Below are 16,306 nucleotides of genomic sequence, written 5' to 3' on the forward strand. Positions count from 1 at the left end.
ACTCTACAATACAAAATCTCACTAAATAGGTTTATTTAGTGGTACTTAGTGTGTACTTAACAGAGGCAGTATTTGCTACAATGGAAGCTTTCAAGTGATGTGGTTTTTAATCACATCATTACTCACCTTTACACTTTATTGCTGTTCGGCCTTCACAAGCTTCCCCCACAGGCTCATGATGTCTGATGAATACTCAGCGTTTGTCACAGAAGACGCAGTTGCAAAACGAGGCCATTTCTGAGTTCAAGCCAATAACCTTTCTGTTTGGCTGCTTTGTGGGTAAAATGCTCATTTAAAACAAGAATCGTGTCTGGTTGATTACATGAGGTTGACCTTTTACCCCTCTACTAAACAACGTCCTCTTTAAATGGATTGTCAAAGCACATTTACTTTAAGTCTGAGTCATTATTGTGCGTCATTTAATCAGCCAAGGTCGACTTGTTGGCTGTGGATGCAGAGAGAGAAAATAGAGATAAGTATTAAGTTATAATATTGGTCTTTAAATGTTATTAACTATGCCAATGATGCTAGTAGGATATGGAGAAGTTGAGGTGCAACCTTGCGTCACCCATAGCTTGTTGGTACCAAGAAAATACTAAATTCTTTCCACTTCCTCTTACACAATGTCTTCAACAATAGGGAAGTGTGCACCCCAGAGATTAGTCTCTTCAAAATAGATGTGGAAATCATACAGTGTGACAATGTATGAAAGAACATGCAAAGCCACATCAGAGAGGCATTAAACAAACAAAAGAAAACATCAAAGTGCATGGTCTTTATTTGATATACTGCAGAGTGCCGTCTAGGTGGAACAAAATATACAAGGCTTGTTCTCACTCACCACACTTTGATTGTAAATAAAATGTAAATGACAGAATCCATAAGTATATTAAGCAGTCTATTTTGTTTGTTGTTCATTCACCCCAGAATTCCCTGTGTTCATATAATCTATCACCCATCGAAAGAAAAACCAAATACTGCTCCTGGAGGACTGAACTCTCAACCCCTGAGATACATGGAACCATCAAACATGCAATGTTGAAAAGCAGGAAGTGCTACAAAAGTAGAACTTCATGGAAAACTTAATAGAAAATAATTCATGGATCATAATAAAAACATTTAACTACCCCTAATATTGTAATTACAACTGCTTTTTAAACATTATCTCCTTTTAAGGACCGTATATAAATATCAAACACAGAACTGTGAAGATTATGTTTTCCTGTACCGAAGCGATTACTCGTGAGTAAAATCAACATGAAACACCGTCCATCCTGTCCATCCGTAACCTTTAAGTTTAAGACTCCAAATCCAGCTTCTACCGGTCCCTTCACCGCCTCAGTTTTGTAGCTTTGCATTAAGTTTGCACTTAACTTATGGAGGGGCCAAACCAGTCCAGGTCCCTGGCTGTTCAATAGTGCATCAGACACCAGGGGTTCGTCTCTTTATGTGGGTTGTTGCTGGAAGCCCACTCACCCAGCAAGCAGAGCTTAGCTGGACCGGTCTGGGAAGCATCGCCATCAAAGCCTCAGATTTCTGGGCCTATGTCTCCCTCTAGGGGAGAGATTGCACAGGATTTCTAGTCAGGCTGTTTAGTCTGAAGTATCTTACGCTGGCCACACACTCTGGGTGGGAAACATTCCATTTCATTATCTTTGGCTTAGCAAAAGTTTGGTTCAAAGTCTGAAAGCAGCAAATCCCACATACAGTGATTGTATGCACACACAGATTCATCATCTCATCCCCAGTGAACTTGAGCTCCTGCTTTTGAGTTCCGTTTAGACTCAATGATGGAGAGGACCTCTTGCTCTTCACTGATCTCCTTCAGCCGCTTCTCTTCCAGAAACAACACCAGAGAGTCCCTCATGTCCACCACATCAATCATCTCTTGAAGGACCCTCTCTTCTTCCGTTTGCTGCTCTGTGGTCTTCTCAGATTCTGTGGAACAAAAACATTTTAAACAAGACAGCACTTCAAACTCAAAGCTCAACCACGGCCAAACAACTTCATATAACACCAACAATGCACATTTCTATGTACATGTCTCTTTTATAGAAGGCTGGCAGTACCATCCTTAGTCTCAGCTTCCATTCAATGGTCTGAAGGTTGTCTGTGGTCTACAAATGTAATTCAATTACACTTGTGTATCTTTGAATCTAGGATTTAGAACTGCCTCAACATACTATACTGCTCATTGATCCATGACCCACCTCTCCACAACACATTATTCAAAAACTGTCTGAAACGGTTCCAGTGAAATATAATTACAAAAAGCAAAGCAAAAAGAAGGCAGAGGGGATTAAAAATTTAATTATAATCACTCCAAAAGCCTTTCATTAAGGATGGACCATGTCTAAATATTAATGGTAACTGAAGGAGAAGGGATGGGTGAGTTTGAAGTCGGCTACAGGCATTTGATATGATATAGCTCTATACCTCTGACTTACAGCAGTGAGTGGACCCAGATTCCCCCTTAAGATGTATGAGCAAGACTGCAATAATTAATGATGGCAAGTATTCACACATATATCCAGTAAGTATATAACCTGAATACACACCACTTAGCTCCATGTACTTCCTGAGCTCCAACTCCAGTGCACTCTGTTTGTCTTCCAGCTCCAGCTGTCGAGACCTGAGAGGCGTCAGAAAAACAAACAGCAGCTGAGTCACGGCACATCAACCAACATCCTGTAAAGAATCCGGCTTCTATTTTCTCAAACACTACACCGATATATCAAATGATATCAATGATGTGGAGCGATAGAGAATAACAGCAGCTGTAGGTCAACACAGGCAAAACAGTGGACTGTAAAGTAGAGAGGATTTGCTATAATGGCGAGAGAAAGCGGTGTGTCTGAGTTGGACGTTTGCTGTTATGGCCACTCTGGCTAATGTGCCAATTTCACTCCGCACAAACACTGTGTTGTGTTCACAGTGTGACAACACAGGCGTGTAATGTTTATCTGCCTGTGACTCTGTACTTACGCCACCATGAGGTCAGACTCCTCAGAAACCAAAGCGTTCTTCTGGTGAACCAACTGGATCCACTGCTCGATCATGTCTGGAGAGCCACAGTTGCCTGGAAGGGGACAGATTCAGTGTTCAGCTGTGTGTGTGAGTGTGTAGGTGGGGACTAAAAAAAGCAATAGAAGGATGGATGTAGTAGTCATTTTATGTGTTAATTTGAAAAAAATGAAAAGTGTATAGAAAAAAATAAAATCCACATGGAACTCAGATGTGTTTGCAATTTACCTCAAGGTAAATCACAGAATTCTACTGGGTTTCAATACTTGCATTATAAAAACATTCTGAGTTCACAAGGTCATGCTCAGAGCGAACATTATGAATGGGCCTCCTCTTGGCTCCTTACCAGCCTCCCCTCGGAGAGTTCGCTCCAGCACTACTCCTTTGTCCTCCAGCTCCTTGAAGTTCACCTCAATCTCCTCCAGTCTTCTCTGGATGGACTGTGAACCACAGAAACACGCAGGGCTAAAGCTCATACACTGTTTATTTAGAGTGGAGAAGCCTCACAGCCTGGATGAGGTAACATTTACCTGAGCTTTACGCAAGCGCTGTAATTCACTCATCTTGGCACGTCTCTCCAGTGTCCTCATCTTCATCAGCTCCAACTTCTCAGCCTCAACTGGGTCAGAGGGCATCGTCTGGAACTAGACGCAAAGCCTCGTTATTATCGGTGAACTGCTGATTAAAACACGGTACCATGAGAGTGATGATAAAAAAGAGCTCCACTGCTTTTCTTACTTTCTCAACAAATAAATCAGTGTCATCGTGTCCAAACATCTCATCATCATCGTCGTCATCATCCTCTCCATCAGCACCCTCTTCAGAGGCACTGTGAATATGTCTGAATGTTGTTTCTGTGGTAACCATACAAGCAAAGAATGCGTTAGTAAGTTGAAGCAGACAAAGCAGAGCATAGTTTTCTCTCTGAGAGTGTAACAAGTAACTGACAATAGATGAAGAGATGAGGCCTCAACTTACCAACTCTCAACGGATGACCGAGGACACTGAGCTTGTGGTCTCTGCTGATCCTGGGGGAGGAGAGATTCCAGGGGGAAAACTTTGATCGGACCCTGTTCGGCCCACCTGGAACCTCTTTCCTCCTGTAGCAGCGTCGGCTCTTCTTCTCCCGCAAGTGACCGGCAGTACTCCCACTCCAGTAACCTTCCTCCTCCTGTCCATCTTGTCCGTCTGGTTTTGGAGGGCTTGGGCCACCTGCTGTTGCTGATGAAGAGGAGCAGGAGGATGATCCTCCGGGGGTCTCCGAGTCCGAATCTATGCTGAAGCTCTGAAGATTACCCAGTTGGTTTCTCTCCTCATCAGTAAGCTGAAGCTTCTTCATGGATTGCTTTGGACGGGAGTCGGGTGCTGGCTTGCCGATCTCACTGTCCTGGGTAGAAGGACACTTTTCTGGAGTAGAGGGATTAAAAACGTGAACTGAACGAGGTTTGGCTTTTGGAGGCGAAGACTGGGGGCTGGGCATGGTCTGCAGGGAGAGGCGGGGCTTTGGAACAGGGAGGGGCGCTGAGCCAGGAAGCTCCTCCGTCTCTTCTGTGGGGGCTGCAACCTCGATATTGGATGTAGGATCTGTTTTTGGTTTGTGGGTCCCTTCTTTGGATTCAGGCCTGTGGTGATCATCCCTCTCAGGAAGATGCGATTGCGTGTGCGTAGAGGGACCACAGTCCAAAGTGTGCTCGTACTCCTCGTCTGATGGAGATGGCGTATAATCACTGGAGAGTCCATTCTCTTCATTTGTCGCTTTGTTTCTTTCACTATCCTGGACACAAAAATGATGAAGATTGTTTTTGGTAGCACTCAACAGTGAAAAGGTAAAGTGTGTATAGAGTCTCATGCTATATTTAGGTCACCCACATTAAGGACTTCACTTTCATGTCGGTCTAACTGCGATAGCAATTTATAAATCAATTTAAAAGAGTCACGATACACATGATCTGAAGAAAAGGATTTGTGCTCCAGCAGTCACAGTGCTTAATTGCAGCGAGCAAGTCAACCATGCAACCGAAGATTACATAACACAAACATTATGAACACAACAATTCCAACTGTTCACCGGCACAGAGTGTAGACTCATCAGCAGCAGCAGGCAGCAGAAAGCCTTACACCTCTTCAGTGACCTACCTTACACACTGTTTCAGTCCCCATTCCAAGCTTCAGCTGTTCAGAGTGCAGCTCACAGTAGAATCTCCCTGAGGGAACATCACAGGTAAAAACCAATAAAGGAGGCAAGTGACTCTCAAGAAACTGTCATATTCTTAAATGATTCATCACTTCTTGTCTAAATGGAACACCTTTGAAAGCATCTTAGTGTAAATTATTAATTACATAAATAAATGCATTAATAATAAATAAGTAAAGTGATGATAATTGATCCCAGCAACAACGTATCCTGGCTTTGAGAGATTATTCTAGCTGTACCAAGTGCTGAAAACACAAACACATGCAGCTCTGTATCAGTGTATACTGTGTGTACAAGCGCTGTATTGGCTGCAGTAAGAAGTATGTCAACCCAAGCAAGACTAAAGAAAAAAGAAATGAAACAATAAGAACAGAAGTAACACACATGGCAAATGAATCTGTTTAAATAGGGGCTTGGGCCCAATGAGTGACATGTTAGTGTAGTGACAGTGTACGGAGGGCACAGCAGTACACACCTGTGATCTGGTCAAAGGTGTAACCTCCCAGTCTGAGGGTGATGCCACACAGATGGCAAGCGAAGCAGCTCCGATGGAAGAACTTGCCCTCTGCACTGATGCGCTCCAGTACGTAGACCCTCTGTGCACAGAAGTAACATTCCTCACTGTTGGTCAGCGACACACACACATCCACACCAGGCTTAGGCTCAGGCTTTGTGTCAGGCTTAAGCACTGGCTTGGTGTCAGGCTTAGGCTCAGGCTTGGTGTCAGGCTTAGGCTCGGGCTTGGTGTCGGGCTTAGGTTTGGTGTCGGGCTTAGTCTTCAGCTCAGGGGACACAGGAGTTGCTGCTCCCATCTGAGGGAAAAGAGGAAAAGGAAAGTTTCTCAGTTACATCTTTGTTTTGTTTGAAATTTGAGACCATTCTAAATAACTTTACATTGATATTGCTGTTCATATCTTGACATTACTGGAATCTCTTCAATTAAGGATTGGCAAAAAGAATGACTAGAATTGGAATAAATCTGCCTGAATGTAAATAAACTTACTCTGTCCTCCCCCTCCATCCTTGCCGCCCTTTTGCTTGCTTTCTTCTCAGCTTTAAGCTTTTCCTGTAATACAAAAATAAAATCATCATCATGTGACCTGCGTGGTTTAACTTTACAACCAAATGTCTATGCTATATTAATAATTAAGTAGAAATGACCTCTACTGACATACAGTAATCTGACTTTTGCATGAACTAATCTCAACTCGATTAACAAGCCAGTGTGCAGAAAATATCTTTATCAAGCATTTGGCTGTGCTATGTAAACAGTGGACTTGAGTCAGAGTAAGCTTACCTTGCGTCTCTGCAGAGAGTTGTGCTTAAGCTTGCTCAGGAAAAACACGGCTGACTGTGTCTGAGAAAGACTCAGAGGCTTGGACGAAGGCAGACAGCCTGCAGGTTCTGTAGGACAGAAACATGTCAGAGGGACACACTTACACACTTACACACACACACAGCGGACATTTAGTTTATATCTCGTCCCACTAGACATTCCAGCATAATGAACCTCCCTGCAGCATTGCTTACACACACAACTGCTGGCCTAAGCATTAAATAGTCAGATTTTGACCTCGGTTTAGAGAAATACTAAGAGTCTCGATGTCTTTGATTGAGAGTTTGACAGAATCATTGACAATCCCTTCTGCTGTGTACTTACTGCAGCTGAATCCCTGCAAAACGGGTTCAGCTCCGGCTCTTACCAACACTCTCACACCACCTCTGATAGATACGTCTAAATGAGGACGCCTACGTTTGCACATCATTCAGCAGATCCCAAGCAGAGTGGCACAACATCACACACACACGCACGCACGCACGCACGCACGCAAGCCCGCACACACGCACACGCAGCATTTGTCACACCCACTTCAGCTTCTTAGTACCTCCAAATGCTGGGTTCACATTAACGCTGCACAAACTCCTCACGCCACGAAGAACTGCACCATGCTAAAATACCTCTGACACACACTGCCGGGTGCAAATCCTCCTCCAGTGCAGGGACAGAAGATCCGCACCAGATGCTAGTCCCGTCGGACCCTGCTAAGCCTGGTCCTCACCGTGACCGTGTGCTGCTGCTTGGCTAAGTGCAGAACAGCAGCACGGCCAGCAGAGCCAGGCTCTGAACGCAGCACTAGCCACTCTAGCCCAGGGAATGCTGGGTAACATGCTCTTAAAGAGACAGCGCCACTATGGTCCCTTGATCAACAATGAGCACATTTCAGGGGGAGGACAAAATGCTACTGACCCCTTTAGATACACACACACACATACAGCAAGTGATGCTGTGCAGTGGCTTGGCAACTGAGCTATGTAACCTTATAGTGCTGTCTGTGGTGCTATTTACAGAAGAAGAAAGAAACGGTATTAACACCATTAAGACTACTAATTCTGAAATGAAAACACTAGCTGCGATATACAGAATCACAAAGTACCATTAAGCATTTAATTAAAAAATAAACAAAAAACTGTATTTACCCTAGGAGATCATCGCATCAACATCACCGCTGCCATCCTGGTCCCTGTGTCCACACTACTGTGCCATGTTCTCACAACCTCCAGCAGCCGTGGCTTCCTGCCGTTTCAATTTCAATCTACTTCTAACTCATATTGCCTGTTTTACCCATAACACCTCTCTCTTTCTCTCTATCTCTGTCTCCTTTTCCCCCTCTTTCTGTACAAAAAACAATCTTCAAAATGTCCTATAACTGTATGCGCACTGTCTTGTCAACTGTTTGCTTTGATAAAAACAAATAGTAAAAGAAAATAATTAAATTTTAGCTTGGGTGATTTATTTGCCATGCACAGGTCACCCCAGTATTTGCGGTCATACTGTTGCCATATGAGACAAAATGAGACATTACCCATAATTTTATCTTTGGGTGGCACACTAAAGGCATCTTGGATCTGGGTGAGGTAGAGGACCATGGACAACTTGTCTATCTGTCCATTGTTGGCCAAGTCATTGGCAGACATGACAGGTGAGATGCCATACTCTCTCTGCAGGATGCCATAGGCCAGTTGGACATTGTGCACAGCATTGGATTCATCCAGGGAGGACATGTCACTGCAACAGAATTAGAGGGAAGACATCATTCCAGTGTGTTTTCTACAGTATTATTAGTAGACCGTTTGTGGTGTCGATCAGCTTTTAAGATTAAACACCACAGTGAAATTGATTTTATTGACAAACAAAAGAAATGTTCAAAATCTGTCAGAAATTCAGATTTGGACTTGGGCTGACATTTCACAGTGGAAGGAGACAGAGAAAGCGCAATATCCAGAGGGTTGTGTGTTATGTTTAGTCAACCACCTTTTTCGAATTTCAAATTACTTTGAAAGACCTGAGCCAAAAGAACACCATTAAACCTGTTTTGCTACCTCATCATACCGTACCCCTACAGTGCCTCATTAGTGGTGTTGTTTTCAGGCAATGAAAACTGAGCTAAGGCCAAGGGACCAACTTACATGAGCTGCGGTCTGAAGTGCTGGATTAGAGCACACAGAGCCAGACCGGACCTCCAGGACTGGGTCAAATCTCTCACGTGCACATTTTTACATCCCGCTGTGTGTTTCTGGCACCACATCAACAACTCCTCGAAACCACCGACGGAATCTGTGGGAGTAAACGCAGACAATTAGACAATGCCCTGCGACCTCCAAGCTGTTTCATGTAAATGTGGTGTAAGAGAATTGTTTTTGTGATGTGCCAATGCTGGCTACAGAATGCTGTTAGATATCACTGTGTTTCCACCAGCACAGCTGAATGTTCAGTGAAAGAATGAAAGGAAATCATTGTCCAGGACTACCTGCTTGATGACGATGGAGAGAAACTGACCTTGACGCAAGTGAGACCACCTGTTCTTCTGTTTCTTGCTCGATTGGTCAACCTTGTCAACATCGTATAGGTGCTGCACCTAAATGAGGACATGGGTCAATTTATCCATACTGTCAGATTACAGCAACCAAAACATTTCCCTCATTGTCTTTAAGTCAAGACAGAATCTGAATATTGGCAGTTGAATAGTAATGATATTGGTGGAAACTAACACGCTATTGAGCAACAATGGAAGTGGGTGTCAGAGCAATATTAACTTCCTTAGTATTGCAACAGGGTGTGTTGAGACAGTCTGTTGAGTTTCTGAAGGTAAACAGTCCTGACCTGGTTGTCCTGGATGGAGGACAGGTTAATCCTCTGGTACCGTGTGGAAGGGTTAATGCTGTACCCAGCATAGTTTTTACTTGTGTTCTCTGGGGTTGTCTGGGAGAGGATCTGGTAGATACTTTCTCTGTGCATACATAAAGAAAGGGAAACCGTTAATAAAAGGAGGAAATGTAATTCAAATGTTGGGTAAATACAATGGTAAAATGTGTAATAATGTTCTTGAAAAAATATAAATTGCACTGGTCTACATTGTGACCTTAGTGTGTATTTTTAGTCCAATGTTTCTGGCTCACCGTTCAGCTAGGACCTTGAGATGTGGGACCCCCTTTCCCCAACTCCTCACCATCCATGCGGTGTCAAAAGCAGCCAGGAAGCCACGGGCGATCCCTGTCCCCAGAGGCCAGAAAGGCTGCAGACAGGAAAGCGCCAGAATAACTTACCGAGCAGTTACAACCCTAATATGTATTTCACAAGTTTCCAGCTTTTCTGCACATACGTTTTTTAGATAAAGAACACTCATCCTACGTATCTTACACATCTAAATAATGTGTAGCGGCAAATCTTTATGAAATCAGTGAGAGATATAGCTAAACTATTACCACTTACCTCCACCAGGCAGTCTCCCACAAGTGCCATCAACAATTTCTTCCCCCTCCTCTCCTTCACCAGCGAGGCGTTCTCAGCCCGGTACATGCAGGTGAAGTCAAACATGGCCACGTCTGATTGGCCCGCATGGTTTTGGACAAACTGAAGGTCAGGTAGGTTGCCGCCAGTGGAGAAGTTGGCTGCATTGTGGGCATAGCCACACAAAGCCTCGCGATCCACGTTAGCGGGAGCAAGCAGCTCTTCTGCATCTGTATAATCCTGCAAGGACAAAGTGGGTAACGCTCGATGAGTCAGGGCACCTTTTGTGAAGCTGTGACATGTCATCATCTTGGTATACTCCAGTAGCTCAGCGACCAGGGGCGAGAAGACGGGACGTGATCAACAGTTTCTCTGTTCACACTGCAGCGCCTGCACAGATGTGTCATCCGTCTGGTGTGTGCCGTCTTTATCTGGCCAGAGATGCTGATAGAAATCACACTTTTCTTGGTAACGGACGTGTTTTTCTCACCTGTTTAATGACACCCGTCTTCAGTAGGCTTTTCTTTTTGGCAGTCATGACAAAATAGTGGGTTGCATCTTTATAATAGACGATATTCTCCAAATCGATACCTGGATGTTGGACATAGGAACAAAGACCAGTGAGAGATTGTGGGCAAGTTTCTTAATGCCTTTGTACTAAATAATAAACGAGATAATCATAGGTGTGGAATACTAAAAGAATGAATCTGTGAACGACTCTGAACGTCCAGCTACATGTTTACACTGGCCAATTACCAACAGTTTCAACAGAAATTGGCATTCCCTCTATATCTGTCTGTCTCTCTCAGAGCAAGAGGTTGTGGTTCAAGGCAGGACAGTGATAAAGCCGTTTTTTTCAGTTACTCTTACAGGAAATCAACTGGGGCGTGGAGCCCAGAATAACATCGTTGCTTTCTCTTTTCACACATGACTTTGTACCCAGCTTGAGAGCGTGAACATGCATTTCATGCCCTGAAAGGCTGTGTGCAGTGTGCAGTGTGCAGTGTGCCACAACAAAGGCTCAACCAAACGCAAACAACTGCATTCAAGCTTGAGTTAAAATTGTTATGGTTTAGCGATTGTACTTCATTATTTATGCTGTCACTTAGTGCAAGCTGTGGTGCAAAATGAGATGACAACATGAGAAAGCATAGAAGTTAGTTTTTACACAAACAAGCAATGTTGCCATTTCTTTGCATTGCACTCATTGTTCCAGTTGCAGTATGGATTCATACCGGTAGTGGTGAGCAGCTCTTGAAAAAACTTCTGGTTGTAGATGCGGGCAACGCCGCTGATCTCTGCTACTTGGGCCTCAGCAGCCGTGTTTCTGTTGATGAAGTTGGCTGTGATTCCGATAGCCAGCTTGCCTCTCAACTCCTTATGCTTGAAGCCTAAGAGCGTGGGAGAAAGATGAGGACTCAGCAGATCAACGCATACAGATGCTGGAGGAAGCTTGTTCTGTGCATGTGTGGAATAATTGTGCAGGTACGTGCATGTTTGTCTTACCATCAGGGACAAACCTGCCTCCCCCTGCAGAGATAAAGACATCAAACTGATAGCTTGCTGCAGGATGAGACTCGGGCTGCAGCTTGGCCATCCATCCTGTCAGAAACAAATCAAAGTTACTGTCCTTTGCCTCATTAGATTCTTATTAACTTCCCTAATCTGTATATGGGCGGTTTACACGCATACCAGCAAATGAAAAACAACCGATTTTCAGGTCAAACTATGAGCAAAGAAGTGCGAAGAGTGATAGAAATATGCAAGTACCATTGTCTCCTGAGGGCTCAGCCAAGGACTGGAACTCCACTCCAGTGTGCACTTCCACCCCAAGGAGGAGTGACACTTTTAATAAGATCAACTGCAGTTCTCGGATGCCTAAAAGCACACATACATATTTCATTGGGAATATTCAGTGTGAAAGTGACAAAACACCGACAAGAGATATGTTTGACAGGAAAGGAGAGTCCTTAAAACACAGCCACTGCTCTCACTCACTGATGTGATCCAGAGACCCAGAGCAGAATTTGCCATAGAACTTCTTGGCACCAAGCCCACGGAGGTCGAAAATGGTGTAAGGCCACAGGTGGAGGACATTGTTTCGGGAGAATGACTCTCTCTTCTCCAACAACACCACCTGAGCCCCCAGCAGTGCCAGTTCAATGGCCGTCCTCAGCCCACATGGTCCTGCACCCAATACCAGACACTGGGTGAGACAAGGAGGAAGGTTGAAAACAGCCAGCATGTCAATAATAATAATTACATGACCCCAAATAACTGTGCGCTGCCTGGTTTTGTAATCAAATACAAAGAACCCCTCCAGTGCCAATTTGTAATTAGAAAAGGGAAGAATTGAGGGATATGGCCTTTTACAAATATCTGATCTTCAACGCAACCTCTTAAAAGTGATGTATTGTGGGGATTACAGGTAATCAAAGAAAGCCTGTGACCCCTCCTGAAGCCAATCAGTGTTCTTTTTCATTATCTGGAATAAAGGAATGTCAAGGTTGATCAAAAGCTGCTCAGGAGTATTTAAATATTAAACAGTTCCTTCTGAATTATTCATCATAATTATAGCATAACTGATTTTCTCCCAGTTTGTTCGACTCGTCACCGCAACTGTATATACACACACACACACACACACAGATTTACTAAATATTCAAGGAATTAAGAAAGAATGAAATGGATAAATAAAGTAGGTTGAACAACAGTACAGGGTTTACAGACTATAAATGTAGCTGTGGTGAAAGAGGAACCTTCCTCATGAGCAGTGGATGAAAGGTTAACTATAAGCCAAAATAAGATAAGATTAAGCGCCAAGATAAAAAGTCAAAGACGACATGAGCTACTCTCTAAGAAGAAGCACCACCCTAAAACAGAATTTGATTACATGATAGTTACCACAGGTTCAATGCAGAAGTGATCTACATTGATTTCTGGGTGGAGGTACCTTGTTTTTGCTGCAGGCCTTCCCTTGCTGGTAATCGGAGTGTGAAGCCCTTTTATCCAGCTTTGCCCACAGAGCTTTGGCCTTCCAGTAGTTCAGCCGTTCCTTCAGCTTGGTGTAGAAGTTCCTGAAATCCTTTGGGTCAACTCCAAGTTGCAGGCAGAGCTCGGCAAAGTGGCGCTGCGCATCCTTACAAGTCTGGGCGTGAACAAAGAGGTCAAACATAGCGTGTGAAGGGTCGACAGCGTCCTGGCTCGCCATAGTGGAGGATGACGAGGGATTCCTGTTCTTCTGGCTGTAGGTTTGGAGGTTAACTGTGGAAGAGGCGGTATAAGACTATTTCAGTATCCTGCCTGGAAATAACTTGTGATCATTTCCTTGTTGTTTGCACTTACAGGGTACAATCCAGTCTGACTAATTCGATTATCTACAGTGCTGACTGAGACTAGGGGAAACTTCCCCCATGCTCCCTTAATCAGTCTTAAAACGTATGTCACCTGGTTGATTGAGTCACCAACAACTTCCTCATTATGATGCCGTTTCTGTAGCTCCTCACATCTGTCCTTTATATGACCACTTCAGACAGAAGAGCCCTCCTACATCTAATGATTCATGCTCACACCGCGCCTCAGGTCTTGTGCCTGTCGCTGATGTCATCAGGCAGTGAACAGGAGTGTACACAAATGTCATGGAATCTATGTCAGAGTTAAACATATTGCTACAGGGAAAATAAAACTGTTCCCATACGTTTGTGGACTGAAATAAACATCACCAGCGTTCTATTGGTTGTTCGTTCCAACACAGAAGCTATGGTTACTACCTTTGTTTAAAATATCTGGTACACAATATGAGCTTGCAACTTGAACACTGTCCTGGCTGACATCTACAAAAGGCGAGGTGGTTCCACAAAACTTGTATGTCTAGATGGAAGCCCTTCAGGCAATATGCAAATAGTTTGATAAAATGTCATACTCACACACAATGTGAAAGCACTGTGTTTCAATCAGGCAGGGTAGAATGATTGCATCAGTTCAACAGCAAACGTCAATTACATTCTCTTTCGCTGGTCTAGCACCAGCCGTCAACTAGAGGAGAGCACTGCCACGCACGCTACTCAGCAACAGCAACACCGTGCAAAATGTGTTGAGCCTATATGGTGTGGTAACAGCATTTCCTCTAAGTGACTTTGAAGCCTCACTTCCTGATCGTTAACCCCCAACAACTTTACTCCCCGCTGCTGCTAATTCTGCCTCTCCGGCCCTGAGCACCTGAGACGCAGACGCTATAATTACTGGAGCCACAAACTGCTGCAACGTGTACATGTGTGCGTGTGTGTGTGTGTGTGTGTGCAGTGTGTGTGTGTAAGTTGAGGCTTGAAAGAAAATAAGACCTAATTTAAACTACTGCTACAAAGAGCATTTGTTTCCCCTGGCATCTTTAACCACTTCTCTTTCACTATCCATTCCAAAAGAAGACTAATTAAAACAACACCAGAAATATTTCACCCAAAGCTTCTTCAATTATCACATTGCGGCATTACATTCTGTACCACTGTGTTCTTGAATTGTGCGCCCAGCAACTGAGTGAATATCTATTGAGAGAAACTGGTGAAGCAGGTGAAGCAGCAGAGCGTGATAAATCCAAAATGACTTTTAAAAAGATCCACGCCATAATCTATATCATGATAAATGTCTCTCAGGGTTGCATAAAGGGGAAAGTCTGCCAACAACCTGGAGAAGGAGCCAATATTTGGTAAGTCGGCTAGCCTGTGAAGCGTGTGTGTACGTGCTGTGTGTGCCTAGGTGCAGTCATCATCACCTGACTTGTTCTAAGCAATTCCAAAGAGGAATCATGTTTTAGCAGGAATGCAAGATGACTTACAACAAGGCTCTGTTGTAAGATAGGGAACAGCAGAATCTGAAGATGAGTTGAACCCTGAAGGCCTGGACCGACACATACCTTATTTAATGCAGTGAGTAGGCGTATCTGGTAACGCTGTGTGTGTGTGTCAGGATGCTGGATCACACACTGATCTCTATAGCCTGGCAAGTTTTGCAGAGAGAGAGAGCGGGAGGAATAGGAGACTGGAAAGATAGAGCTGTCACTCTCTTATCAGGTTGTGGCACACATCCACGGTTTGTAGTGGCCCAATAAAGTACACACACTTGAATTCAAAAGCAGACAAAGGTAGGAAGTTAAAGGAAAATGACTCCCCCTTCCCAGTGGAAGGACGGGCTCTGAACGTGACCACTGTGCCAAAGCAGACTGTAGTCACACAATGATACCAAGTGCAGAAGCCAGATTTATACAACATTTAAAAACAGAAACATTAGGCTTTTAACGCCAACAAACTCATTTCGCCATTCATGAGGCATTCGCTGTCACCAGAAGTGTCAACACAGCTAACCCTTCACATTCAATTAAAAAGCCACGATACACGAACTATTCTCTTACAACTCAACGGGGGGAAATGGTTTCAATGTTTAACTGCCGGTTGGTGATAAATTACCTGCGTGGAAGTTTCGTTTGACGCGAGTTCCCTTGGCAGGTTTTCCTCCTCCTGTGTGTCGTGTCCATGTTTTGTTCTTTTCTTTGTTTACAGGTAGAGAGAGCGCGCCCTGCTTCACCTGCGCCTCGCGCACACACAACGCCCGGTTACAGCCTCTTCCGGTACTTTCGGGTGACGTTTCGGCTCACTCACGCACTCACGCACACACGCACACGCACACGCACACACACACACGCACACGCGTGACAAGGGAGGTGTGTGTGTGTGTGTGTGTGTGTGTGTGTGATGCGATATGACTGCTTTCCCGGGACAACCTGATGCCTGTGTTGGGTCTTTTACCTGTGAGGCTGGAGTGCGCTTTATTTACTTATTTATGGTTTTCTTTTACTACGTTATTTTCTTCATCCTTTCACTGATCATTAGGAGTGTGAACACATCACTTCTCAACCCTCTATATTGTTGTTGTCATATATGTATCTTGTTTTCTTTCACAACATGGTAACATTTGTGAATATATTGCATCTCTACTTGTAGCTGTTCCAAAAATAAAAATTAAATGCGTATAAATAACAGTAACTACATTAACGTGTTGCTGGGCGGTGTAATACAATGTTGGCTGTTGTTGATGTAATACAAATAATAAGGCCAAACATCAAGGGCGCACATATAGAGTCCCTATGGTATCTGTAGGGATACTTTTCTAGTATTAATTTAATTTCTATGGTAGTTCTTTGAATGTCTAAATGACATCACATTTTAGAGCCTTCATTGGTACAGTCCTAGTGTGGAAATATTGAATTTATTGGACCAAAATCTAGTTGGACTTATCTATCTTATCTC

The 16,306-nt window shown here is 43.8% G+C and overlaps 1 protein-coding gene across 2 annotated transcripts; it reads right to left on the minus strand.

Moving 5' to 3' along the window:
* Nucleotides 1–760: 760 nt before the first annotated feature.
* Nucleotides 761–15,598, minus strand: mical1 (microtubule associated monooxygenase, calponin and LIM domain containing 1). Of its 2 annotated transcripts, none has more exons than XM_076166523.1 (24): nt 15,467–15,598; nt 12,961–13,271; nt 12,006–12,213; nt 11,778–11,885; nt 11,514–11,609; nt 11,243–11,398; nt 10,498–10,598; nt 9,990–10,247; nt 9,677–9,792; nt 9,381–9,507; nt 9,057–9,135; nt 8,687–8,834; nt 8,083–8,285; nt 6,516–6,622; nt 6,222–6,284; nt 5,694–6,030; nt 5,161–5,228; nt 4,003–4,798; nt 3,763–3,878; nt 3,555–3,668; nt 3,371–3,464; nt 2,986–3,079; nt 2,559–2,632; nt 761–1,938 (listed from the first exon to the last, which is right to left on the minus strand). In XM_076166523.1, exons 2-24 carry the CDS (start codon nt 13,216–13,218, stop codon nt 1,739–1,741), a joined length of 3,921 nt encoding a protein of 1,306 aa, XP_076022638.1. In that variant the 5' UTR covers nt 13,219–13,271; nt 15,467–15,598; the 3' UTR covers nt 761–1,738. The 2 variants fall into 2 exon arrangements, with proteins under 2 accessions (XP_076022638.1, XP_076022639.1); XM_076166524.1 differs by lacking the exon at nt 15,467–15,598 and adding an exon at nt 13,934–14,093.
* Nucleotides 15,599–16,306: the final 708 nt, after the last annotated feature.

This window comes from Genypterus blacodes, unplaced genomic scaffold, assembly GCF_046128005.1.
Source record: "Genypterus blacodes isolate CSIRO-AG114 ecotype Tasmania unplaced genomic scaffold, CSIRO-AGI_Gbla_v1 ptg000156l_1, whole genome shotgun sequence".
Classification (NCBI taxonomy): Eukaryota; Metazoa; Chordata; class Actinopteri; order Ophidiiformes; family Ophidiidae; genus Genypterus; species Genypterus blacodes.

Bases quoted from the DNA above. Each gene is read 5' to 3' on its own strand.
- mical1 (XM_076166523.1), bottom strand. From the start codon at position 13,218: ATGGCGAGCCAGGACGCTGTCGACCCTTCACACGCTATGTTTGACCTC. The intron at 12,214-12,960 runs GTACCTCCACCC...TGTCTCACCCAG, and splicing joins AGGCCTGCAGCAAAAACAAG to TGTCTGGTATTGGGTGCAGG. The intron at 6,623-8,082 runs GTAATGTCTCAT...TCTGTCCTACAG, and splicing joins ACCCAAAGATAAAATTATGG to AACCTGCAGGCTGTCTGCCT.